Consider the following 26,981-nt stretch of genomic DNA (forward strand, 5'->3'; position numbering starts at 1 on the left):
GATTTCTCACTGTGGCTGTCCATTAAGGTCTTATATGGTTTGTTCATTCCTTGCTGTGCTCCAGGCATCCTTTTAAACTGCTGATTTTGCAGACCTTTTTTCTGCAGGAGACATTTACTGTTGACAAACAGCAAAAGCACTACTTTTTGGAAAAAAAAGTTTTGATAAATGGTCTGGAGGAATCAATTCAAACTCTTATACTTGGCTACCAACCTGAAACCCCCTATGTGAGTTATATAAGATTTTTTCTTCTTCTGGTACGCTGGAAAAAGCCAGCAAGTAAGTGATTTAATGTACATATCTTAATATCTTATGTGCCTTCTATTTTCTCTCTTTTTTTTTTTTTTCTAGATTTGTGCTGGCTTACCTCATCCTTATAACTACAGCTTGTTCCCCAGAGATGTTGAAATATGCATTTTAACTTGAAGTCACCTGTGAGTAAAATTACCATTAAATTTCATTTAGAAAGAGAGATTTATCACCTCTCTCTATAGATTACCAGTTTATTGTCCGTTTAGACCAAATTTGCTATAGGTCTCTAGTTACTCACAAAGTAAATGCTGTACGCAAAAAATTCATAGCACAATGATGTGCTTTGTGGCTGACTAATACAGTGTTTCATATAATAATATATAATGGTTTGTATGGTAATATATAATAATCCCTAATATAATCTTTCAGAATTAATTTTAAGTATAAATATCACTATAATTAAAAAGTGCAGGGAAAGAAGGGATTTTAGTCCATATCTAGGTATATCTGTTCATCTTTCTTAACAAATGCTTTTTTTTCCTTTTTCCTATTTTTTGCTCATTTTTCATTCTTTGCCACAATGTAATAGCTTTAAACTGCAATGATTTCTCTCATCTTTCATAATATGTAGGGTTAATACCTGATACAATTCACTTATTCACATTCTTAACACATAGGTGAAGCATGAGGTTGAGACTACCTTGAAAGTCAACAAGCAAGGTGTTCTCAGCTTTCTGGGAAGATACCAGGACAAATCCAGTGACATAGACTTCAGACATCTTTTACATGTGAATATGATGCACTCATTCCAGGTATTGATGCTGAAACTGGCCTTCCTCCTTTCCAAAGAACAATGTTGGTTCTCCATGTTGGTTTTATTTATGGCACTTTAATTTTCATGTCTTGTGGCTCTTTTACTGCATTGTCTTTAGAATTTTAATTGTTTTATGCATGTAAGAATCCTAGTTCAATAAAGGTCAGGCTCTGACAAATGCTCCTTGGTGTGTAACAGCTGATCATCAAATTATAATCCCTGTCAAATATGTCTTGTAAGAAACACAATGAGTATTTGTTTTCATGTGTTTTTCAATGTGTTTGATTTATTTTTCTGTGCCTTTGGGTAAAATTGATGGAAAAAAAATTATATACACATTAGCTTATACTCATCCTCCACTTCATGCTAAAACTTTAGATGGCAAATCTCTTGAAGCAGTTGCAGTAATTATGCATTTTACTTTGTCAAATAGCTTGAGTATCCACAAGCAATGGGCCTAAGTGGGGAGCTATTTTCTAGGCGGACCAATCCAGAACATTTTGACTACAGGGTGAACGTAAAAGCGATCATCAACAAGACCATGTCTTCACAGGTCAGTTCCCTATTTACTACAGTCTCCTTGCATGAACTTTCAGGCAAACAAATTATTCAATTTAATTTTTTAATCCCTCTGACTGACGTATTTTAATGGGTTCATGAGACTATCAAACCTTGTTTCTGCCTACAGTCTTATTTCTCAGAATGGTGTTTTAGTATGATTTCATTATGTTGTTGGTGTTTTATTATGATATGAGATTCTTAATGACCTGTTCTCGATTTTCTCTGTGCATAGGCCCAAGCAGCACTGAAGAGTTGTGATGAAAACAAGCTCAATGGCTCTCTTTACCTTCATTTTAATGGAGGGGATGTGCTGATGCTGGAAGTTGATATGAACAAAGAAAATAGGAAGAATGCTAGAGGTGTTGAACTGAGGGCTTTTCTCCACCAAGCAATCCTTACAAGCCCTGAATCAGTACAGCTCCAGCTCATGTGCAAAATGTTTCCATCGAGGTAGAAAAATCAGAATCTTGGTTAATAGAGGAGCTGAACTGTGTTCTGTGATAAATATCTAAATGTAACTATCTTCATATAGCTGCAGTGTAAGCCACTGCCATTTCATGCAGTAGTCCTGTTAGTGAAACACTCTTTTTTAAAGAATTGGTAAAGGAAAAAATTCAATCTATACAGTTTTCAGTCACTGACCAATGAAATGAATATTACTTTGTTGACATGTAATTCAATTCTATCCAACAAGTAGATTTTTGTTAAGGTTTTATTTGTTATCAATCTTTTAAGAGGGTTCAAACTTTTGGGAAGGCTCTCTAACACTCTGCAAATAGGATTGTCTCACCTTAAGGTATACTGTGTAGTATACTTGATTCCAGAAAGTCAGATATTTCAGTGGACTTCTTGAAAGAAATTTGCAAATTGTGTCTGTTTTGTACTTGAAACACTGAAAACTGAGCTTCTTGTTTTTCCAGATTTCCCTAAAAAGTTGTGCTATGTTTCTCCAACACTGTTCAGCTCAGGGCTAAGATGCAAAGAAATGATTGTTGGTTCATTTACCAACACCAGATGTTAGTGGCTGTTATGGTTTAACCCAGCTGGCAGCTAAGTACCGCACATCCGTTGGTCACCCTCCCCCCTCCCTCTCCGGGTTGGGGGAGAGAAATGGGAAAGTGAAACCAATGAGTTGAGATGAAGACAGTTTATTAAGACAGGAAAATAATAATAACAGTAATAATAATGGTACTACTAATAAAGTGTATGAAACAAGTGATGAACAATGCAATTGCTCACCACCCACTGACAGATGTCCAGCCTATGCCCGAGCAACCAGCCCCCCCACCCCAGCCAGCCAGCCCTATATATTGTTTAGCATGATGCCAGATGGTATAGAATACCCCTTTGGCCATTTTGGGTCAGCTGTCCTGGGTCTGTCCCCTCCCAGCTCCTACTGCACCCCCAGCCTGCCCGCTGGCAGGACAGAGCAAGAAGCTGAAAAGTCCTTGGCTTAGTGTAAGCACTGCTCTGCAACAATTAAAACGTCAGTGCGTTTTTAACACTTTTCTCATCCTAATCCAAAACATAGCACCCTACCAGCTACTAGGAGGAAAATTAACTCTATCCTAGCTGAAACCAGGACACAGGACAGTGGCATTTCAAATTATTGTTAATGCTGAATTCTCGATGATGAGCTTTATAATTCTGTTTCTAAATCGGCATTGAAGGGAGATTTCATGTTGTGGCAGAGATTAATTTATCTTCAATTCTATCTAATTCTGTCCAACTCTATCTACTCCTTCAATCTGCCAATCTCTGAGACTCTATTGAGTATTTTTTTAATACCAAATTAGACAAGTGGTGAATATCATGTACTATTCCATATATCATGTACTATTCCAATGCATCTGACTCACTGATTCACAACACTGGAGCAAATTGCCCAGAAAGTCTGCAGAGTCTCCTTTGTTGGATATACTTAAAACCTGACCTTACACAGACCAGAGCACCCCACTCTTGTCAATCCTGCTTTGAACAGGGTGGGGGTGATGATCATGAAATAAGCATTATAATGGGACCTTACTGGCAGTTTTTATCTCCGTCTTTTTAGACTTCTGATATCTTCTGTGATAAAATTTAATGAGAATGGGCTTCATGTGGGAGCCCATTTCATGGGAGCCAGACAGCAGAAAGTTGGTTTTGTCTTGTCCCTAAATGGAAGAGTCCAACACACGTTTTCTGGATTCAAGACTATACCTCATCTCCTTTCTCTGAATGGATTACTAAAGCACAAAAACAACATTCACAATGGTATGTTCTTACTTTGTGTTTTGCTGCAGCTATCCAAGACAACTTCTTAAAATATTTCTTACTGAACTGCATTTGATGCAGAGAGTATTTAACAATCAAAATGAACTATTGATCGTTGAGTTGAAACTACTTCTGAATGAATTCACATAGATGCAGTTGCATTTTTTTTTTTGTTTTATAATTTTCATGTTTTTGCTAATTGAAGGAAGTGGGAGGCATCCTTCCTATGCAGTCCTTCTGAATCACAGAGGGAGACAGACTTGGGACCCTTACTCTTCTGAATGGTTCATGGATGCAATAGGGCACTGCAGAGTTCCAGTGGGATTGTCTAGCTTGGAGGCATACGAGTAGCCTTTGTGATAGGTCACAGTCCCTGTGTAAGTTTTCCCTCAGAGAGCACTGCAGTGTAGTCTGTGGCCTAAAGGGTCAAGGAACTGATGAATAAAAAGAAATGGTTGTCAGAAGTACCATTATGTAATTTGTTTTAAACATAGACACTTCTATTAGTAGATAAACTCTCTCTCAAGAATAAACTGATTTGCTACCTGGATTCAGGTAAATTATCTATTAAATGAATTTCCATTGATTATACTTCCTCCTGATATTAAATAAATGGTTAAGATGTTGCTCATCAAATCCTGGTTACTTCTGTCCCAAAGGGCACCTCTCTCCATTAATCATTTCTGTTCATTACAGGTAACATCAATTTGATGATCAACAATGCACTGTATGGATTCCATCTCAGGAGCAGAAATGTGTTTGGGAACATCACCATACGCAATATCACTTTCACTATGTTTCAGAATGGCAGTCAGGCAATCCCAGTGGAAGCAAAACTGACAGGACACCTGGAGCTGAGTAAAGAGATGAAAAGAGGTCTAGTTAGCTTCCACATGGATGAGAAGGCCCTTTTTGTAGATTTTTCCAAAGTCATGAGTCATGGACACAATAGAGTCTCTGGGACTTTCACACATAATATCAGCTCTTTAAACAATGCAGGTATGAAGAAATCTCTGACTTGATGGTGTGATGTAACAAGATGTGAAGGTGGGCTTGTCTAAATGTATGCAGATCTGTAGAAGTAGATGAGATTCATTTGTTCACACCAGAATAAAGTTTGATTCACTCTTGATTTAGCAACATTCTTTTTCATATTAAGAATATACAATAATATGTTTAAAAGAATATTTAAAAACTATTTGAACTGCTTCAGAGTAAATTATTTCCCATTTGTACATCTGTATACCTGCATGCTGATCCATTCCTCTAAGCATATTTTTATGCCTGCTTTGGCTCGGGCCATAGTTGAAACACTGAATGCCATTGAATAAATCACCCAGTAAACTGTTTCAAGTGTTGTTTAATAAATCATTTATTAAAAAAAAAAAAAATGTTTACTTCTATAGTGCATGCCACATTTTAATTTAATAATCCTTTTTTAAAATATGATTTTTATATGGTAGGTAATGTCCTTTCTTACTGTAAATATCAGAAAGTGCAGCTAACTGGAGGATAGCACTTGACAAATCTGTTTCTTTTTATGAAAAATGCTAACTTTCTTAATACAGTTTTTCAGTACAATGACAACCCAGCATTGTTGATTTTGTTTCCTTTCCTGTCAATAGGATTGCCCTCAGATGGCGTTCTCACCATGATATATGAACACGGAACAGGAAATCACACCATTACTGTAGTCCTGCAGAGCGGCAGTGAAAGAATTTCCACTGTATTTGGAGGTCACAGGCTGTCCACAGAACCTCCTAAATCCCATCTGTCTGTGAGCACAACGTCACAAAGATAAAGAAATATGTGATCCCTTTTATTGTGGAAGCTGCTGGCTATTATGAGGTAAGAAAAGTTCAGCCTATTATTATTTAATTTCTGGCAGAACCATTTCTAATAACTGGAGTTTATTCCTGTGCACATTATTCCAAACACGTCTGCATTTTTGAGATGTACTAAGTTAATATGCGAAACAAAGGTGCCTGTATGGTTTCTTGTCATACAGCGTACCTGTTGCCTGACGTTTTGGATCTGAATATAGACTAAACAAGATTTTACATTCACTTCTGATTTCAGTGTAGTGCCTTGCTACTACAAGAAGTATTGTACAACAGGAGTATTGTCCAATTTGATTTTTCCCCTAAAACTGGGAAGCAAACAGGGAGGCATTAATGTATGTAGCCGTCAAGTAATTGTCAACAAACCTAGCAGTGCATTGTGTCTTGTACTGGGATTTATCTAATACTGATGTCATCCTTTGGATGTTGCTGAAGAGAGGAAGAGTGCTTAGCATTTCTTTCCATTTGGAAATTTCTATCCACAGGAGCATCACAGATCATATTTCATGGTACAGTGTTGCTTGTCTACTCTTTTGTCTATCTGCATTTCTGCTATAGATCTGTGAACTATCTGTGAAATTATAGCTCTCTTGTATCTCAGATTATCCTTCCATAAAATAAAAAAAATAAAAAAGTTCAAATATTTTTCTTGTTCTTATGTATGCTGAAAGGCTCAAGTCACTACTAAAGTCTGTGGAGAGTTCAGCCACTGTGGTACAGTGAGCCACAGAGTTGCGCAGAGGAAGAATTCTATACCAATCCCCCTGGCCCTGCTAACCAGTAATTTCACTGGTTTCATCAGGTATGCCTTAGGACTCAAATCTTCCTCTGTACTCAATGCTCTCAGTATGTTTTAAAGCCTGAAGGTATCATTGGCACACAGCATTCAGAAGGTGTAGTATGACAGGAAAATCTCTCTTTGAAATGAAACCGTGTTCAAGAATTTGTACTAGTATTTTGCTGGTGCTGCTGCCCTGACACAGGCTATCATGTTTAAGCATCATGAAACAGACTCAGCCTTTGCCAATTGTTGCTGGGATGTAATTTGTTTCTTCCCATGATTTGGTTTCTTTTGTGCTTAGAATTTCACCACAAAGATTGCTGCATTGATAACGACCACCATAGAGACAGAACAGCTCAAAACTGAAATAGAGATGAAAACCACTGGCAGTGCCATGGAAATTTCTCTTTCACTTCATCACGATGTGGGAGGACTGATTAACATCGTTCCGTGTATACTACAGGTAAGCAGACATCCTGCTATGTGGTGTATTTGATCTAGCTTTCTGTTGTGTGTCAACTATTTGAATTTGTGTCGTGAGAACAAGCTAGCAGGTCAGAAGAGAGGGTGAATTTTGTCAAACAAAGCCACCACAGAAAGCTTAAGAGTTGTTTGAAAACATGCCTTTTGCTGCTAAGTAAAATGTGGTGGATGACAAAAGTATTAATGTAATGAAATCAGAATGGGCATATATCTAAAAGAGTGCTTGCCCAAGGCCAGTTATATGCAGCCCCATCTTGATAAAGCAGAGTTTTCAGGTGGATCACTTGACTGTTTGTGGGTGTGGTGGTTCTGTCAGAATGTCAGGTGCTGTCAGGTGGTGATGGCAGAATGAATAATAATAGCAGTAGTTTTCACACAGCCAATAGCGCTTCCCAAGGAACTCACTTTCTGCATTTGGAACACTGAACTTCTATTTGTGATGGTGCTACTTCCCATGCTGCAGATAAGAAATACCACAATCTCCTGCTAAAATTGAAAGTCAGAGTACTAAAAAATAGTTCAGTCTAGCCAGCAGTGGTTTCCTATTGCTTGAAGATATATTTCTGTCTTTATCTATACTGATAATATTTTGGTATGATAATGTAAAACTAAAGGTGTGTTTTTCCTTAGATCCACTAAACTGTTTCTTTTTGGAGATTTAAAAACTTTAATCTTAAAGCTATGCTTTAACATATTCATGCTTTTTATTCTGAAAGCTGTCTTTTTCCTCACTCCTTTGTATTTTAGTTCTCTCTGCTTTTCTCCATGCTCTGAATGTGCTTTGTTGATATGCCAACAGGTTACTTGCAGCGGAGAATCTAACAAACAGGTTTCTGGCCTTTGCAATGGAGAGATTGCATTTCACCATTTTGAGGTACTGGATTCATTCATAAACTCTGCTGTCAACTACATCTTCTTGTAACTACCAGTAAGGGAATCTAAATGCTGGAAGGTGTCAGAGTTGTAGAACTGTAGCTGGAAGTTTGGCACACGCATTAAGATATTCTTAGTTCCTTAATATTGACAGGTTCATACATATCAGATTACTTGTCCATCAAAAACCGAGTAAGTCCATGGGGAGGGTTGCACTCAGTTTCATGCACTCTTGCGGAATGCAGCATATTTGGTTTTACTCTGTTGTTGAGCAGCCAAGCTGAAATGAAAGGAACAAGGGAGCATAGGAGACACAAGCTGAGGATTTCATAGTTTACTTCTTACTCTTTCTGCTCTTTCTTACTAATAATTTATTTGTGAAAGTCCCCATGATACTTGAACTGTTACAAAAAGATACACTTTATAATCTGACATTTTCTTAAGAATGTGTTAAAAATGTCTCCTGTGACTGATGTTATATAAGATTGTTTGTCTCTATAAAGATAGTAATCATAGTGATGGAGATTGCCATGTTTCTTCTAATGGCAAAAAAAGACAAATGCATTTCAATTCTGCCCTCATGTAACATGGGTCCCATCTACATAGCACTACTCATTCCTGCTGAGGTCTGGGGGAATAGAACACATTCTCACATTGCTAGAGCTGTATTTGTTTATAGTAAAAACAGAAGTAATTATAACAAAAACAATAGTAGATGGTTTTTCTCATACTAATAAATGTTTGAACAGGCTTCTCTTCTCTTCTCTTCTCTTCTCTTCTCTTCTCTTCTCTTCTCTTCTCTTCTCTTCTCTTCTCTTCTCTTCTCTTCTCTTCTCTTCTCTTCTCTTCTCTTCTCTTCTCTTCTCTTCTCTTCTCTTCTCTTCTCTTCTCTTCTCTTCTCTTCTCTTTTTTTCTTTTCTTTCTGTTATTGTTATTGTGGAACTCTAACTAAAGGTTTTTGGCCTTTTCTCCATTTGTTTAGGTACTTATGAATATGTAGGGTGAGTACCAATATGTTGGCAGGGTAGTAGGGAAATAGTTCTCTTTTAGTAACATGTACCTTTTAAAAAAATATATGACCTGACAGGAAAACAAATTTGACAACATTTTTTTCTGTAATTTTTCAGAATCCAACAAGGGTTTCACTGAATGGGTCGATGATTACCAGCGACTTTAGTGTCATCATCTTTGGACACATTTCCTTTAATGACATGTTTGCCTGCCTGCAACTTCATGCCAGCACTAACATCCAGCCTCATTTGGAAATTGACTTCCAGCATTCCTTGCCTCAGCTTCAATCTCTGGGTATTTCCAAAGAGAATCAAATGAAAGTGTCAGCTATCAGAAGTGACAAATATAAGGGGATGCTTGATGTCATCTTCGGGCCTTGCAGTTTCAAAGCTGATGGAGAAGTGAGCCTGAATGCAATGAAACAGAAATAGAATTACTTACTTTTACAAACAAGTGTGTCAGCCTAGAGGTAAGCATCAATTGTTTTCTGTATGGTGTTATAACCGTTCTATTTCAAACTATCAGGAATTACAGAGAACTCTCTCCTGATACAGGAGTATCTTTAATGACAGTTTTGGTCATTAAAGTAGTTCTGGTACAGCACCGAGTGTGAGTGCTTGCAGAGGGAGTGTATTTAAAGTTGAGAATTTAGGGTAGTACAATGGCAGATGTTATTGCTGTTGCAATAAAATAGTTGCTTAATTGTAGCTTTTTAATTAGAATAAACTCTTGTTTTGAAATCTAATGAAAATCGTGTACTTAAAATTCTGGAGGATTTCTTTGGGGTTATGAACTTTTCCTTCTACAGTATTTCTTAAAAGGATGTTTTAGCTTTATTTTTTTTTTTTTCCATTCTGTTTATTTTGGGGGTAATTTCTGATTTCTCTGTGAAAACAGCTGTCTTGTATGGTCCTTTCCAAAAGCATATCGGTTCAGAAAGAAGAAATGCTTTCTGATTAATTAGTAGGACAGTTTTTTTAATTTATTTGCTTTAAATAATGTCATCTTTTCTGTTGCAGAGAATGGGACTGCCACATGCTGTAGCCTTTGGGGGCTCATTTCAAAAGAACACCTGCAATATTGACTTGTTGATGAACCTCCAGTATGATGGCAAAACAGTTGATGTGCAGATGGATACTTCCTGCAAAAACAAATATGCCTTCCAAGGGATGCTCAGGCTTTCAGTTCCCTGGACGAGTCAACTTGGGCTGCCTTTTGAAAACTCTGTCCTGTTCTCTGCTTCCACAGAGTCCACCACTGGGGGCATTTTGTTGCTGCAGGCTGGCAAATGCAAACTTAAGGCTAGAGGAGATCTCTGTATACAGAATAAAGCTGAATGGACACTGGAAACAGAATGTCAGCTTCTGCAGGTAGCTCTTGGAGGCTTTTAACAAGAGACTTGGGATCAAATGAGGGCCACATAGAGATTTAGCTAAAACAACAGTGAATGTTGGAAAACTACTTTAAAGACATATCTGTCTTACTGCATTAGGCAAAAAGGTATCTAAGGGATCCTGTTGTTTGTAGCTGTTCTCTGTAAGCTAAGATTATTTCAGTGTCTTTATTGCTTGTTGTCCTGGCAGGCTGAACAGCAATTTTAGTTTGAACCATTTGTCAGAGAAATGCTTTCTCTATTCTCTCTTTTTTTATCATAGTAGAAGTTGTGAAATTTCCTTGGTTTTCATATCCAGCATCACTGACTGAATTAGGAAGAAAGACTATTGTGAGATTGGGGGTTATTTCCAGATGTTCATAGGCATTTATGTTTTGCTTTTAGCTCCCCAGTTTTAACTTTCTCAGCTGCAAAGTAGCAAGATTAAAATAAAAATGATGGGAATGTGTTTATCATAGTATTTTCATAGTCATGAAGAGGGAATATAAACCACTTAAAATATTAAAAACAGTAGAGTTTTCAGTATCTTTGCAAATATTTCAGAAAAATGAGATGAAATGTTTCATTTGGGATGTTACATAGGACAAACCTGAAGCTTTAGTATCAAAAAATAAAACAAAATCTTGGAATGCCAGATGCAAGAATATATTTTAGGCCTATTATTTTGTGGGTGTTAATGTGTTCTGAAAATTGAGATTGGTCTGGTCTGAATGAAGCAGAGGATGGTCAATAAACCTTGCTACTCTGAAGAAAGTGGCATTTTGCATTTTTGTAAATGTGTAAAATTTTGTATAAAGAAAGAATTTGTAAATTTTGCAGGGCAGTCCAAAAATCTTCCCTCAGACTTTATTCAGGCCAAATAGTCACCTTATCATTGGGAGTGAGAAAAGCAGGAGTGCAGGGATTGCAGGCTTTGTCTCTGATTTTGTAGCATAAGATCTCCTTCCTTTTGTGCTGTAGGGAAAAGAAAAATTAATCAAAATTTACTCATCTCAATGTGTATGTATAATCAAGGGGATTTTTTTTTATTTTTTTATTTTTATTTTTTTTTTTAATCTTGGTAGGATCTTAGTATTCCAACTCAGTCATGGCTTACAGCATCTGTTCAGAAAGACAAGTGCCAAGCAGAACTTCTCTGTGTCCTTGAGACAGAAAGCAAGACTGCCCATCTTGAAGTAAGAGCAGAGTGCAGACCAAAGATCACACTGGAAATTCAGTTCAGGCATGATCTCCCTCAACTGAAAGATGTCCCAAGGGAAAATAAGCTGTCCATAACCTCACGAAAACAGTTAAACTATCAGATCAGCTTGGGAGTGAAATCAGGTTCTTGTAAGATTCAAATGAATAGGGACTTCCTCACTGAAAAGAAGCTTCAGTGGAAAATGTCTATAGAAAATAAATGCCAAACAATTCAGGTATAGGAAGGAATTTTTTGTATTACTCTTTATTTTATGCTGCTAAACCAGAATCTTTGCACCTACTAAAAAGAAAACAGTCTAATGATTTCAGTGGTAGCAAAAACCAAACCAAACCAAACCAAAAACAAACCAAAACAAAAAACATTCTCTTAATGTAACATTTTACTTTTGGAACCAATCATTCACAGTAGAATGCCTTTAAAAGGTTTAAGCCAAATTTTACTGGAAACAGTGCCTATGGTCAATGAACTTGCTTGTACTAGCTCTGGTGTATTTTTCTAAAAGGATGGCTGAGAAATCTGCTAGATTTTAATCTTGAGAGAATGAGTATTCAAAGTTGTCCTTGGTTTCATCTGTGATTGTAATTTCACAGCAGTTTGACAACAAATCTCTATAGTAGTTTAAAAATATATCAAGTAAACTGGGAAACAAAATGAAAATATGATTTAAATAAATAATCTTAACGTCATAAAATTTTCATTCAGCTTTACAGGAAATTGAATTTTTTAGCAAACTGATGTGTAATGTATGAAAAACATTGTGTAGGACACAAAGAGTGGAAAAAAAAACCACAGCATTAAACAGCAGTTGCAATTTCCTGGGAGACCTTGATTGAGGAATATTTGAGGGGAATTTTGGTTGAAAACCAACAATGACATTTTGAACAATCTGTTTTGGACTTCCCTGGTGAGGCATTTTCTGTGGTAATTCTTGAAAAGCTGACCATACAGTTACCCCTGAGCTGAATCTTACCATTTAGAGTGCCTGACTAGCACCGCCACATCACACCTTCTGCTTCGTTAATGAGATTAAACTTCTGAATGTGGTGAGAATCTCACTATAGGCTCTAAACAGCAACAGTAGTATAAGAAAGTAGTAGTTTCTTTGTTGAAAATATTTAGCTGGTAGACATATGTAATGAAAACTGGAGATCTGTGGAATGACTTCATATCACACATTTGAAATGTTGTCCATCCTTTGCAATACAGTCTCATTGCTGTACGAAACAAAGGAAGGTAAGCCCCATCCTGGGGATAATCCACCTGGCAGGCATCAGACATACTGGGAGTCCTCATCTCAGAAGGAGTTAAAGTGCTGGTGCCTGGAAGGTGCTAAGAGAGCTGGGCAGTGAGGCAAGTTTCAAAGCTCCCTAGGTGAAGAAAGGCAGAGTGCTGTGACCTTTCTCAGCAAGTTAGTGTGGCATGCTGAGCCCATTCTGCCTTTTGATGGAGGTGTGAAAAAGTGGCACTTCTTCCCTCAGTTCTTACTTATTAGTTTGTTTTCTCAGACTAGACTGTTGTAGGAAGGTGGAGGGGGAGAAATTCTGCAGCAGGATTTCCTGAAGTAGCAGTTTTAAGTGTAGCTAGATAGAGCACTGAATCTTCAGACTGAATATTCATATTGCTGTTTGAAATAATTGCATTGTTGTACTAGGCCTCTCACAGACCCCACCAGTTAGTGCTGCACAGCCAGGAAATGGAAGGGACAGAATTGTGTGTGGGGAAAGTTTTAGTGAGATGTTAACACAGAATGAGCCGTGGATTGAATATGCACATCAGGGAAAAATGGAACATATAAAGATGAGATTTACCTGCCCTCTCCTGAAAACAAAGCTGTTGTAATCAACCTATGTAAACTGTATGGTTTCACTGGATTTATGGATGCTTTTTGTCCTTTGAGCAATGCATAGGAAATCAATTGACACTTCACTCAAGTAGGAAGATCTGTCAGGTTGTCCTGTATCCTATTTATGGTAACTCTTATCGAAAATATGTCGAACGTCTTCAGAAGAAAAAAGAAAAAAGTGGATGGGTATACTACCTGATGTGCTAGATTTAGAGCTAGGTGCTATTATGATTACTTAAAAGGAATAAAAACTCTCAGGTGCATAACACCTGTGGGTAAGCATAAAAGGGGTGAATTCTGGTGTTTTGTTTAGTGTGTATTTTTTTTTTTAATTATTATTTCTTTGTTCATTTTACTTCTACAGGATCTTGGAGCACCAGTAAAAATTGATGGTTCGGGCTATATTTTAATGGATAAAATGAACCTAGATTCACAGACCTTCATCATTGTTGATGAAAGTAAATTACAAGTACTCCTTATACTAAACATCACTGATGTAAGTGTCCTGAAGACTATTAGATTGTATGTGCAAAGTACTGGATGACATACTCTAAACTATTTTATTGGGAACAAATAGACAAGCTTTAGTAACAAATGCCAGAATAAAAATTAAATCTTCAGAAATTTGACACCTGTAATATACAGTAAAATATATAGGATAATATGATACAGGCTGTGATACTTTCTGAAACATTTCCTTATTATGTTCTTTGTCTGCATATATTTCTTTATATTATACTATTTGGTATTCATTGTATTGTGCATCAAATATGATACAACATGCAAAAACACAGGTGCTGATCACACTCCAGATATACAACAGGTCCTCCCAGTATTAACACTCCTCATTCATAATGGAAATACACAGCAATGCACAAGAAAAAACAAACAAACAAACAAACAAAAACAAAAAGGTTGTGATTTATAGAGCGATCACTGTGATTCACAGTGCAAAATAAAAGGCAATGATTAAATGACGCACTGCTGTTTGTTTCTTCAGTAAGACAACACAAGAAAGGCTGTGAATCTCTTGCTTTCTTGTTGACAATTGTTTGGCTTCTCTTGTCACCAGTGCAGGAGAGAGGAGTACATGCAGAGAGAAATACATGAAATTCCTTTTGATCATTCTCTTGCTTGCCATAACTGGTAATTCCGGGGTATTTTGTGCTGTAGAGAAACAGATTGCTAGTGGAAGTTTTTGACATGAGAGTGGAAGTTTTTGACATGAAATGACATTTGCACTTTTTGTCTTGTAATTGAAAACTGTTTTTTATACTGTCTGTCAGGCTTTTTTTCTATTCCCTCTCTCCTCCCTCCCCCCCCATCCCCAACCAGTGTAAATTCCTTAATTTCAGTGCAATTAGCTTTAATTAGTGCTGAGTGTAGGACAGACAAATATACTAAATTCCTGTTTTGAACTACATATGGCAGCAAGCTTTGGAATCTACACGTATTTTTCTATATATGTTGTGAAATTTTAACTGGAAAGACAAGAGCAGGATGTCGTGCTAACCCATAACATTCAAAAAGCTGCTGACATTGGAATTCCTATGAGGACGTTAGTTGATGTAATATCAGAAAAAAATTGTTACTTCTATAGAGGACTGACTTACTTCTGTGTGAACAACAAGCGAGTATCTTCTCTGTGTTAGGAAGCTGTGAAATAGAGGTTAGCATGAGCTGATTGGTATGGTAGAAATCACTTTTCCACTTGAAATAGCTGTGCTTGAGGCTCTCCTAGGAATACTCTCCAGGGGCTGGTTCAGTTTTAAAGGTCTTAAATGAAGCCACTGTCTTTCAACCACTCCTGTGCCATCTGTTTTAGCAATAAATTTGACTTCAGCAGTGATCCATGATTCCCATTTGTAAACTGTATGTCCTGCTTTCAGTTTGGCTAGAGTTAATTTTCTTCATAGTAGCTGGTATGGTGCTGTGTTTTGGATTTTGGATGGAAGTAATGTTGATAACATGTGGCTGGTTTAGCTGTTGCTGAGCGGTGCTAACACAGAGCCAAGGCCTTCTCTGTTTCTTGTACTGCCCTACCAGCAAGGAGGCTGGGGGTCCACAACGAGCTGGGAGGGGACCCAGCCAGGACAGGTGACCCAAACTGGCCAAGGGATGTCTCACACCATGTGGCCTCATGCTCAGCAGTAACACAGGGGGACTTGGCCAGGGGATTGCCACTGCTCGCAGACAGGCTGGGCATTGTTTGGCTAGTGGTGAGCAGTTGCATTGTGCACCACTTAATTTTTAATATATATATATATATATATATATATATATATATATATATATTCAGTCTTATTAAACTGTTCTTATGTCAATCCACAAGTTCTTGTGCTTTCACCTTGTTCATTTCTACCCCCGTCCCACTGAGGGGAAGTGACCAAACAGCTGCGTGGTGCTTAGCTGCCTGCCAACTTAAACCACAGCAAACCTTTATTTTCATGCATCAGCACTAGATGCCTCATACTCCCTATTGCAGTACAATGAAGTGACATAAAAAAATTAGACAATTCATCACCTTACATTTTTGTAATTTTACTCTAATGTGTAATTAGTAGAATAATTAGAAATAATCAGGGCAGTGTCAATGTCAAAGGTGTACCACGGTTAACTTTTGTTATATGTTTTTTGTGCATAACAGATTAGAGAAGAACTGAGCCTTGTCCAGAAGTTGGGTGTAGTGTCTCTGAACTACAAACTTACTCATAACATAGAGGCACTGAAGGCTTTGCAGGTAGAAGAGAGGATTGAGTTGCAGGTGAGTTATCAGACACTGACAGAGGAGACACGCACCTAGCCTGGAATCAGGTCAAAACATAGAAGCAGTAGCTGTGGAAGTCAAATAGCAGGGGAGTCCAAAAGCTCACTTTGTTCTTGAGGGGCTGGAAGAACAGCTTGTTGGACCCGAACTTTTAATAGGAATAAGAGCTTGGAGGCTTGTTCCCAATCTATGAACAACCCAAGCCACAGGTGAGCTTGCAGCACTCCCTACCTGAGGAGGGCAGTGAATTTTAGCATATGCCTTGTCTGTCTGATAGAGCTGCAGTGTGCCATGTATAGACTAGACGGAGTTGAGTAACTAATAGCAACTTCAAGGTTTACATTCCAAATGGTATTTTCCTTCCAGTCACTGATTATCTGACATATTTTTATATTTGAGATACACGAGCCTACAGCACAACACTAAAGCTTTATTAATCACATAAGTGCTTGAATAGGGTTAAGGCATGGCCATGCTGGAGAATACTTGTTAAAATCTTAAATTTAAAAATAACAGGTAGCTTTCTTCAATATTTCTAACTAGTCTGTGTTGCAAAATGATATGAATTTTTATTTACACGTCTTTGAGATGATGTTACCTAAACCAAAAATGGAAACCTGACTAACATGAACTTTGCATTTTACAAAGCTGTGTTTTCACAAATTACCATTGTTGCTTGCAGGCTATTTTGAACCTGAAAGTGATCAAGAGATTGAGTATTAAAGTGCGTTATGGTGCTCACTTGACAGTTCTTGAAGGGCATATCCAGGAGTCTGAAACAATTACCAATGTAACAGGAAATTTCAAGCATACTTGGCCATGGCTGATACAAGCCATAATCCCAAAATCTATACAGGTAGTTTCAAATAAATATATAAATAAATAAAATTATTGTCCTTTATTGTAATGTATAGATTATGGCTAAAATGAGAATTACAATTTTGTAAGATGAGACTTTCTGATATTTAATAATATGGATGGCTAAAATCTGGGCTACTGAAATAGAAAATTTATTAACTAATTTCTGGACCAAGTTATTCCATTCTGACCAGTGTTAGTACAATGTGTTTTATGAACATTGCACATCAACGGCAGTATGGCATCAGCACATTGCATTGTGAATTGGAATATTGCTCCTGATTTTGTTAATAGGAATGTAATACTTAAAGAAATAATTATTTAAGTACTCTTTCAGGGAAGTACTGGAGCACCTACTCTGTGGTAAACATTGGCAGTATGCATGGATCAAAGATCCTTTATATAACAGGAGTCATGTTTTTCATGTTTTTGTGGGATAAAAGAGAACTAATGAGAATTTGAGATGAATAAATGAGACTTAAGTGATTCGAAACTCATTCAGTTGAACAGATTTGCTATGGGAAAGTCATAGATGATTAACGAAAGGATAAGATTTTTTTCTGCTAACGGATAGATTTTTAAAATAAGTATAGACTAAAGAGACTTTTCACTTCCATTTGTTCTGTTTTAAAATTAAATGACATTTAAATGGTAATTCAAAAATATATCTACATGTTATTTTTTAGGTAGATGTGTTTTTTCAAGGAATAAATGCTACTCAGGAAAGATATATGCATATTGCAGCTGGAGAAACATCAATCACATACATAACAAACTCTTACTATGTTGGTCACCAAATGGATATCTTTTGCCAGAGTGTACATAATAACGAGGTGCTACAGGCATCTGGCTACCCTAGGGCAATCAGCTTGATTCTCAGTTTACAGATATCAGGTAGGTTCCTGCTGTTCCTTGTGGCATTCTTGTTCAATAATAGCTCTTTGAGGATGTTTCAACTATTTCTTCAAAAAAAAGGGCCTATTATTTTGTGGGTGTTAATGTGTTCTTTTTTTTTTTTTTTTTTTTTTTTTTTTAGTAAGTGAATAAAATTGTCATTCTTAAACTACATCTGTTTTTAGTTATATTGCATTTGCTTTTTTTAATTACGGGAAATATCTCACAGGGTACAACACCTGGTAAAACTCGTGATCCCCAGGATACTTAGCTGCATAAAATAAGAAACTTCATTTTCCAGATCACACAAAGAAACTTCTACAGAGCACAAAAATGTGAATTCCAGTGTAATTTTAGGCAGTTTTTGAAAATAATTACAAATGGCTTCTATTTGTTGACAGAACCATCCTGAATAAACCAGTCTGTCCTTAAAACATGCCTTGATGTAAATCCTAACTGTGTTTTCCTCAGCTGGTGATTTTCTTTCTGATCAAGTAACTCCACTGCCCACACAGGAGAATATTTGTGGTGGTGGCAACTGTGTAAATAAAACCATAGAGCGCCAAGAAGCAGGAATTATTGAGGCCAGCAGGCACTGGATCAATACTGTTGTTAGCCATTCTGAAAAAAAGAAGCAACAGCAAAAGGCTTTTGGGACAGCCACCAGTGGTGACTGTATGTTTACGTTCATGTCTATGATTCATTTTCTCCTAAAGATTTTTGAGATTTCATATCTCTCATCTTATTTTTATTTCTTAGCAGTCTGTATTTTCTCCTTTTTCAAATACTAAAAGCTGGTAGCAAAATGGAAGAAAGGTCTTAAGTTGTGCTGTTTGAGTAGTGTTGTTCCTTGTGTAGCTGGAACTCAGTCACTGGAGATAAAAACAGCTCAGAGCTCTTCACTAGATGGAGTGGCTATGTGCCAGTTGGCTATATAAGCTAGTTGACTCTAGTCACAAAAACACATTACTGTTGGGAACTGACTTGTCATTTAATACAGGTTCACGGGTACATGTTCTCTTAAGACTGGATAAGTTCAAGGACATCCAAAAACCTCTGAATTTTGCTTCGCTCCTCGAACCCACAGGCTGCAGCTTATGTTGTCACAAATGGATGACTTCTTCATGTTGAGTGTCTCAATCCAAAAGCAGGATGGATTAATTTTATACAGACTACTGAAATTCCTTGAAAATGAGCCCTTCAAAATGACACTATTTTGTTATTGCTATTTAGAAAACAAAACCAAGACTACATGTGAAGTACAATATGATGACAAAGATATAACCATGGATATGGATGTTGATACCAGCTTTGAGCTCTATGGTTTATTTGAATTCATGGCAGAGGTGAAGCATTCAATATCACTTCTCCATCAACTGGGACTCCCCTTCTTCCTTCAGGTAATAAACCATAGATCTTTTGCTGTACTTTGATTAGACCTGTCAACTAAGTTGCACTAGCATGAATCCAGAGCACCTCCAACAGATTCAGTGAAATTACTCCAGGTTTATACAAGCTGCAGAAGAGAGAACTTGGTCCAATGTATCAGAATACTTCATTATCTTAAGTACAAATCTAATGGTCTCTTTCTATAGAAACTCAGAAGGTACCTGAAATCACTGATTTCAGGATCTAATCATTTCAGGAAGGCACTTGTTTACTGTCACTTCCTAGCTGATTTGGGTTGCTAAAGTTGGGTTGCTTTAAAACTTTTGGGTTGCTTTAAAACTTCTTAAAGTTTGTGTTGCTTTAGCAGTAGTAGCAGCTGTCCTTCATACACTCACTATACATAGAGAAGACCTGAGCTCTGTTAAACCATCTGTACACAAATACCTTAAATATTTCATTGTTGCTCAAAGCACAAAGTTTAATGAACAGAAATAGATTTGTATTCCAAACTACCTGACAGGATCAACAAAGGCTGTTCCTGTTCGTCCTTTGGGAGAGTTGCTAGTTGAAATGTCGCCTTGCCTTTTGGTGGGTAGCGTACAGAACAGCACGTCCAAGTCATCCACCTGTCACCTTCTCTTCTAATAAGAGGATATGTAGCTAGGATACAAGATTAAAGGTAGACTCTTCTAAAAATAAATGCTATATCAATATTAAACCTGCGTATTAAGTGTCAGTGTTTGAAATGTATATTTAATGCCAACATTTTTATTAAAAGGTGTTAGATGCATCCCTTGCTTCTCCCACCTTGATCATTAGTGAAATATCTTTTATCTTCTAGATGTTTGAGTGAAAAAAAGAATAACAGAGAAGTTAATTTGTTAAGTGCCTTATTCATGTGTAAGGTGACTGAAAATGAATTTGAAGGAGCTCTGAAGCTGGCCTATGAACAAAACAGAAACTTCTCCTTTACCATTAGTAGCAAAAATGACCAGCAAAGGTAAAAGGGTCATTCTGAGCACTGTAAAAATGTCATTAGACCACTCTAATTCCATGGAAAAAATTACTGCTTTCTTTACCAAAGCACTCTGTAAGCTTACAAAGAGTTGGAGATGCCTAGCCCTGCAGTTTGGAGCATGCTTGTCTTTTTGCCTGCCCCCACAGCATCAAAGTGCGGCAGACAGTGAAATAATGCAGGAAACTCAAGTTGAGCAAGATAAGAACTTAGAAGTATACCTTAACTTGATGTTGCTCTTCAAATCTTAAGTCATTCTAGCATAATTGAACCATATAAAATAATGGAGACTCTCAGTTTTGTAAATTGTTATCCGTAGGGTTTATCTGCGGTGCTTTATTTCCCTATTTTTTTCTTTTAAAAATAAAAGTTATTTTAAGAAATGAAGAATGAATAGAATATGCTGCAAAGTGTCTGACAATCGATGCCTAAACAGAAAAATTTGGTATGGGGTATATATATATATATACACATGTATATATATAAACACAACTTTTGAGAATGTTTAAGAGGTGTAATATTTTGAGCTTTACAGTATTTCCAGTATTTCTAGATTAAGTTTGTAGTAAAAGACCTTTGTGCTGAAAAGTCTTGTAAATTCTGTTAAAATGTCTAATAATGGTAAATTCTAAAGCTGGAAACCATGGCAATGCTTGCAAAGTGAGATTCATATATATATATATATATATAAATAATTTAAAAGAGCTGATGCATTTACTATGACAGCCAAAGTAATTTTTGATCCAGCAGGCCACACTCTGTCCCTCAGATACATACATGGGTTTTTCACTGAGGTCAGAGATGGCACTGTTCTTTAGTTTCCTTTCCCTTTGTATGAATACATCAAAAAATGTGAGTTGGGTAAACTTTCAGTGGAAGGTACTGCAATTTTTATCTCTAATAGCTGTGGTAGACTCAGAGACTACGCAGCTGAACTTGTGTTGTCAGTGAGAGTGGACTTTCTTATATATTGTTGAACAAAAGTCTGTTTCTTCCCTTCAGTGAAGAGTTGAATATAAAAGCACTCCAGAATCTCCCCTTCTTTCTACAGTACATCCCCAGTGCAACAGAACTATCTACTAAGGTAACTATGTGCAAGTTATCTATCACACATCACCACAAACTAGACTTAACCAGTATTTTTGGAGTCAAACTGTGTTATTTCTAGTGCTACTATCCCTGGCCTTCTTGTTGTTGAGGACATTGATGTTTTCAAAGATGCCAGCAGTCCTAATAGAAAAGCTTTGTTCCATTTGACTCACTTCTGCGCATCTGCATAAATGACGACTTCTGACAGAATCTCCCCGGAATATTTTTTTAATTATTCTGGCTACTAAGAAAAGGGAGACTGGGCAGAAAACAATTTTGGATATTGGCTGTTTGCAGAGCAAAAGTACACAAGAGTCAAGGCAGATGAATGGGGTTATTTGTTAGTCAGAGAATCACAGAGGTTGGAAGGCACCACTGGAGGTCAGCTGGTCCAACCTCCCTGCTCTACAAGGCCAAGTAGAACAAGTTGCCGAGGCAGCTTTTGAAGATCTCCAAGGAGGGAGGCTTCACAACTCTCCGGTCAACCTGTGGCAGTGAAGTCAAATGCAGAATACTGTTACTCCTGAAATAACTGGTCACACACAAACAAACAAATTTCTTATGCATGTTACTCAGTATATACTATTTTGTACCTGTCTTCTACAATGTGAACATAAGTGAAATTGACAAGTTAGATCTGTCTAAGGTCTTGAGGACCATAACATAATATACTGTGACAAGAATATGAGCACAATATTCATCTCTCTCTCTCTCTCTCTCTCTTTGGGAACTTTAAAAGGTAAACTCTGACAAGAGTGAAGTAAAAGGCAAACTCTACCTCAGCATAGAAAAAAAGGATTTTAATGCTACAGCTAAGCTAACTTTCACTGGAACCAGCTACACCAATGTCATTGAAATAATACAGACAATGTCCCAGGTTGGTACCATCAACTCAAATGGCAAAAGGCAAGCTGTGACTATCTTATTTCTAGAGCATGGCAGCCAGGATGCTGGCTGCCAAACCATGAAGAGCAAGTACAGCTCCAGTTGCTATGAGGTGCTTTGCCCTTGATTTCTTCAGTAGCATGAGCAAACAAAAATTTGAATGGCTGGATTAGCTTGCCTGAATGACAAATGATATAAATTGTCATTTGGTTTGATATTTGTGTGCTCCTATAGACAGGGTATGTTAATACACAGATACCTAGGAAATAAGAAAAATCATATATTAAAAACTGAACTATTGCTATTTTTTTTTATTATTATACAGGTAATAAAAGGAGTGATCAGGCATTAGGGTATCATTGTGCTAGACTTTTTACAAACACATTTCTAAAGCTAGATTCTAAACAGGTAATTTTGGGTATAAACTATAAACTCCAATAGGTTTTTAACTTTTCAGAGAACTTGGGATTTAATGTTTGTCCTCTTTTATTTTTAGTTAAAAAATCTTCCAGTGCAGCTTGTGTTCATGACAGTTTACCAAAAAGGCAACAGAACATGTATGCTGAGGCAAATTGCTCTGTGGGATGGCAAAGAGGCAAAGATAACAGGCACTTACACAGGACTCTTTCCAAAGTTGCATGGAGGTCATGACATTCAGGGTAAGTTTCTAAATTCTTTTGTTGATAGCATACTATACAATAAACTAAGTCATATAAACCTGATTCTAAAATCCATATTCAAATTGTCTCAGTCCAGGCCTTACAAGATCTTATTTGCTTCAAATTCTTGAGAAGTTTGGCTGTTAGAAACGTCCACTTTGGAGACATATTTCTGCTTTGTGAAGCATGTGAAACTTCAATAACCTTTAGTAGTGCCAGGAAAAAGCTTAGCCAGACTGAAAAGTCATCAACAAATACAAACATCTATTACTATTTTACAATAAATTTCAGAAGTTCTCTGAATTAAATGAAACATTTAATCTTATTTTTATGTTTGCTTTTGAATATTTTAAATATTTAATGAAGAACAAAAACATAGGAACTAGTATTGGAGACATAAACAGACTTAGATACCATTTGTAAACAGAGAAGAGCATTAAAATATTGCAGCTACTTTCTTTCTAGCCAGGGCACTAGGATACATAGCTCGGAGATGGCCGACTGAGGTTTGTATCTGCATTCTGTCTCATTCAGAGTAGTAGATTTGAACTAGAAATCCCTGTTTAGGTGTGGGGCTCTTGCTCTCTTCTAATTTTTCAATTCTAATTTTTGTTGTTTTATTGTCACATGCTTCTGGGGCTTTTGTCAGAAACTGTAGTGAATTCTGTTACCCTAGTGCACTGGATTGCTGCAGGAAGCACTGGTGATACAGGCCACTACCCTGAGGTGCTAAATCTGTATGCTGAGGCTGTGTTAACTGAAAATAGAGAAAATAACTGCACTTACTTGTTTGAGAATTGTAAACTGTTACATAATGGTAAAGTCATCTCAGCTCCATAAAGATGACTTTCCTGGCTGTTATTGTGGGAAGTTGCTTTGGGTGTAAATATCAATCTTCTGATTATTAGGGATAATTACTGATTTGCTAGCAACTAGAAGACTCTTCATTTCCCTTAAATTTTTCATATTCTGTAGAAATCAGCACACTGAAGTCACTATGGCTGTTGGGTAGGGGTGCATACATGTGTGTGAACCAAGACCATGTTTTTTCTCTGAACCAATTGTTGCCCCATTCCCTGTGGGAGAGCATATCCTGTACCTTCTTCATTATCAGAAAGTAAACAGTAATGATTCATGGTGAGGAGAACTTACTTGTGTTTTTATTGTTGTTGTTTTTTTTTTTGTTTTGTTTTGTTTTTGTTTTTCCCTTGCAGTGGAGCTTTTCTGTCCTTTTTCCATGACCTTCCCATGGCATGTGAAGGTGAAGTTGTATATGAAGCATTCAACATGCAGTCTTTGGGATGACCTGACCGTCATTTGGAAGGAAAAGGACCAGGTACAGGAGCCCACAGAAGATATGTGTGGGGGGATTTACAGGAACTATTAAGTTTGTGATTTTTTTTATTTTTAAGGCAGTATTAAACAAGTCAAAGAACTCAAGTAGGAGTTAAACTATACTTCTCAGATGCATAAAATGTTGTGACTATGGAACGTGAGCAAGCCATATACTTGTTGGGAGTATTTTCAGGCCATAGTATTTTGTTTGCATTAACCCCATAGGTTGCTGCATAACCAAAGGTAATAAAATATATATTTTAACTAACTATGCCAACTTACATGTATGTCTGAAATACATCATCTTGGCTATTACTTTTTTTTTTTTTTTTTTTTTTTTTTCTGAATAATGGAAAGAGAAAAGACAATTGTAGTGGGTTTACGTGGCAAGGTTTTGGTAGCAGGGGGCCATAGGGGTGGTTTCTGTGAGAAGGATCTAGAAGCTGCCCCATGTTTGGTAAGGGCCCCATTGTTTTCCAGAGCTGAGCCAATAAGCGATGTTGTTTTGCGCCTCTGTGAGAGCATATTTAAGACAGGAAAAAAAACACTGCGACACACAGCAGCTGGGAGAGTGAAGGGAGTGAGAAATGCCCTTGCAGGCACCAAGGTTAGTGTAGAAGGAGGGGGAGAGGTGCTCCAGGCGCCGGAGCAGAAGTCCCCTGCGGCCTGTGGTGAGGACCATGGTGAAGCAGGATGTCCCCCTGCAGCCCATGGAGTACCACGGTGGAGCAGGGTTCCATGCTGCAGCCCATGGAGGAGACCACGATGGAGCAGGTGGCCCTGCACCGATGGAGGCTGCCACCTGTGGAAGACCCCTGCTGGAGCAGATTCTGGGCCGGACCTGTAGCCCGTGGAGAGGAGCCCACTCAGGAGCAGGTGACCTGGCAGGAGCTGCTGCCCGTAGGAGAGCCAGGTTGGAGCGGTTTTCTCCTGGGACCCCACAGCACAGGGGACGAGAGTGACCGAGAAGGAGCGGCAGAGAAGAAGTGCTGTAGGCTGACCATAACCCCCATTCCCCCATTCCCCTGCGCCGCTCGGGGGGAGGAGGTGGAAGAGGGTGGATGGGGGGGGAAGGTGCTTTTGGTTTCTTTCCTTTGTTTCTCACTTCTCTAGCTTGTTAGTAATGAGCAATAAATCGTACTATCTTCTTATGCTGAGTTTCTTTTGCCCGTTACAATAATTATTGCATGATTTTCTCATCCTTATCTCAACCCTTGAGCCCTTTTCACATATTTTCTCCCCATTCCTCTTTGAGGAGGGGGAGTGAGAGAGCGGCTGTGGTGGAGCTCGGCTGCCCACTTGAGCGGAACCACGACAACAATGTGTAAAATGTGTTATCATCAATGTGTTAACATAAATGTGCCTGCAAAAAGAATCAGAATTCCTTTAACAGTATCCATTTACAAAGTGCTAAAATCCCAAATTTTACTTTAGAATTTGTATAGAATGTATTTTTGTGCTACTATTCAAATTACCAAAATATGATACCTTCCAGCAATATTACAGAATTTAGTTCCTGACTCTGCAAATATTTTTGTTTGTGCTTGAATTTGCAAGATCTGACTAATCATTCTGAGGCAGTGGAACCCAGTGATTAAAAAAATCATCTAAAGATGAGATCAAACTTAGGCCTCAACAAACTTAAGAATGGTTCACCATCTTCATAACAGGCAAAGAACAGTATTACTTTCAGATGTGTCATGTAAGAAATTCAAGTAGCAAGAATGTCCTTATTTAAACATCATTTTGGCTAGCTACTTTAAAAATGATTTTCTTAAGCAGACATCTCAGGAAAAGGTACAGAAATATCTTGCTGGATGTATGTTTGAGGTCAATATATGAGAGGTATTTTATTTCACAAGCTTCTTTTACATCTGTTTATATTGATAAGGTATCAGTGTTATCTTCTCTGAAGTTTGGAAAAGACCTGGTCCGCATGGTGGCAGAGCTCAAGGAGGAGGTGGAGAGGTTGAGGGATATCAGGGAGTGTGAGCGGGAGATAGACTTGTGGAGTAACTCCCTGCAGGGCCTCAAGGAGAGGTACTGAGGTGAGACGCCCCAAATGGGGGTGGACCCCCTGCCCTGTCGCCGTTGGGCAGAGGGAGGGGATCTGGGAGTTGAGGAGGAATGGAAACAGGTCCCTGCTTGACATCGCAGGCGATGCCCTCCCCTTCCGGCCCCACCTTCCCACGTGCCCTTATGCAACAGGTTTGAGGCCCTGGAGCTCGAGAGACTGGTGGGTGAGGAAGAGGTAGCAAGTGTTCCCAGGAGGATGCCTAGGGCGAGGAGGTCGACTCCACACCTCAGGACTGTCTCCACCAAGAGAGACAGGAGGGTTATTGTTGTGGGAGACTCTCTTCTTAGGGGAATAGAGGGCCCTATTTGTCGGCCTGACCCTACCCGTAGGGAAGTCTGCTGCCTCCTTGGGGCCAGGGTCAGGGATGTTGCCAGGAAGCTTCCCAACCTGGTTCACGCCTCCGACTATTATCCTCTCTTGATAGTCCAGGCAGGTAGTGATGATATTGAAGAGAGAAGCCTGAAGGCTATCAAAAGAGAGTTTAGGGAGCTGGGACGGTTAGTGGATGGAGCGGGGTGCAGGTAGTGTTTTCGTCCATCCCTACAGTGGCAGGGAGGGGTACAGAGAGGACACAGAAAGCCCACCTGTTAAACACGTGGCTCAGGGGCTGGCGCCAACGCAGAAATCTTGGGTTTTTCGACCATGGGGCACTTTACTCAGCACCCGGCCTGATGGCCGCAGATGTGTCCCTGTCTTTTAGGAGAAAA

General features: G+C 38.1%; 1 protein-coding gene across 1 annotated transcript in view; it reads left to right on the plus strand.

The window, feature by feature from the left end:
- Positions 1–26,981, plus strand: part of LOC106019526 (uncharacterized) — a 105,135-nt gene that overhangs the window by 55,395 nt on the left and 22,759 nt on the right. The window contains 20 exon segments of the mRNA XM_072023999.1: positions 65–227; positions 352–417; positions 930–1,064; positions 1,500–1,619; positions 1,860–2,077; positions 3,681–3,880; positions 4,577–4,879; positions 5,506–5,675; positions 9,889–10,239; positions 13,671–13,802; positions 15,954–16,070; positions 16,756–16,929; positions 17,618–17,825; positions 19,059–19,225; positions 20,120–20,214; positions 21,232–21,313; positions 22,058–22,195; positions 22,700–22,862; positions 24,077–24,231; positions 24,894–25,073. Of these exon segments, the coding sequence (XP_071880100.1) occupies positions 65–227; positions 352–417; positions 930–1,064; positions 1,500–1,619; positions 1,860–2,077; positions 3,681–3,880; positions 4,577–4,879; positions 5,506–5,675; positions 9,889–10,239; positions 13,671–13,802; positions 15,954–16,070; positions 16,756–16,929; positions 17,618–17,825; positions 19,059–19,225; positions 20,120–20,214; positions 21,232–21,313; positions 22,058–22,195; positions 22,700–22,862; positions 24,077–24,231; positions 24,894–25,073 (3,337 nt within the window).

The sequence above is a fragment of the Anas platyrhynchos genome, chromosome 15 (genome assembly GCF_047663525.1).
Source record: "Anas platyrhynchos isolate ZD024472 breed Pekin duck chromosome 15, IASCAAS_PekinDuck_T2T, whole genome shotgun sequence".
NCBI classification, from domain to species: domain Eukaryota; kingdom Metazoa; phylum Chordata; class Aves; order Anseriformes; family Anatidae; genus Anas; species Anas platyrhynchos.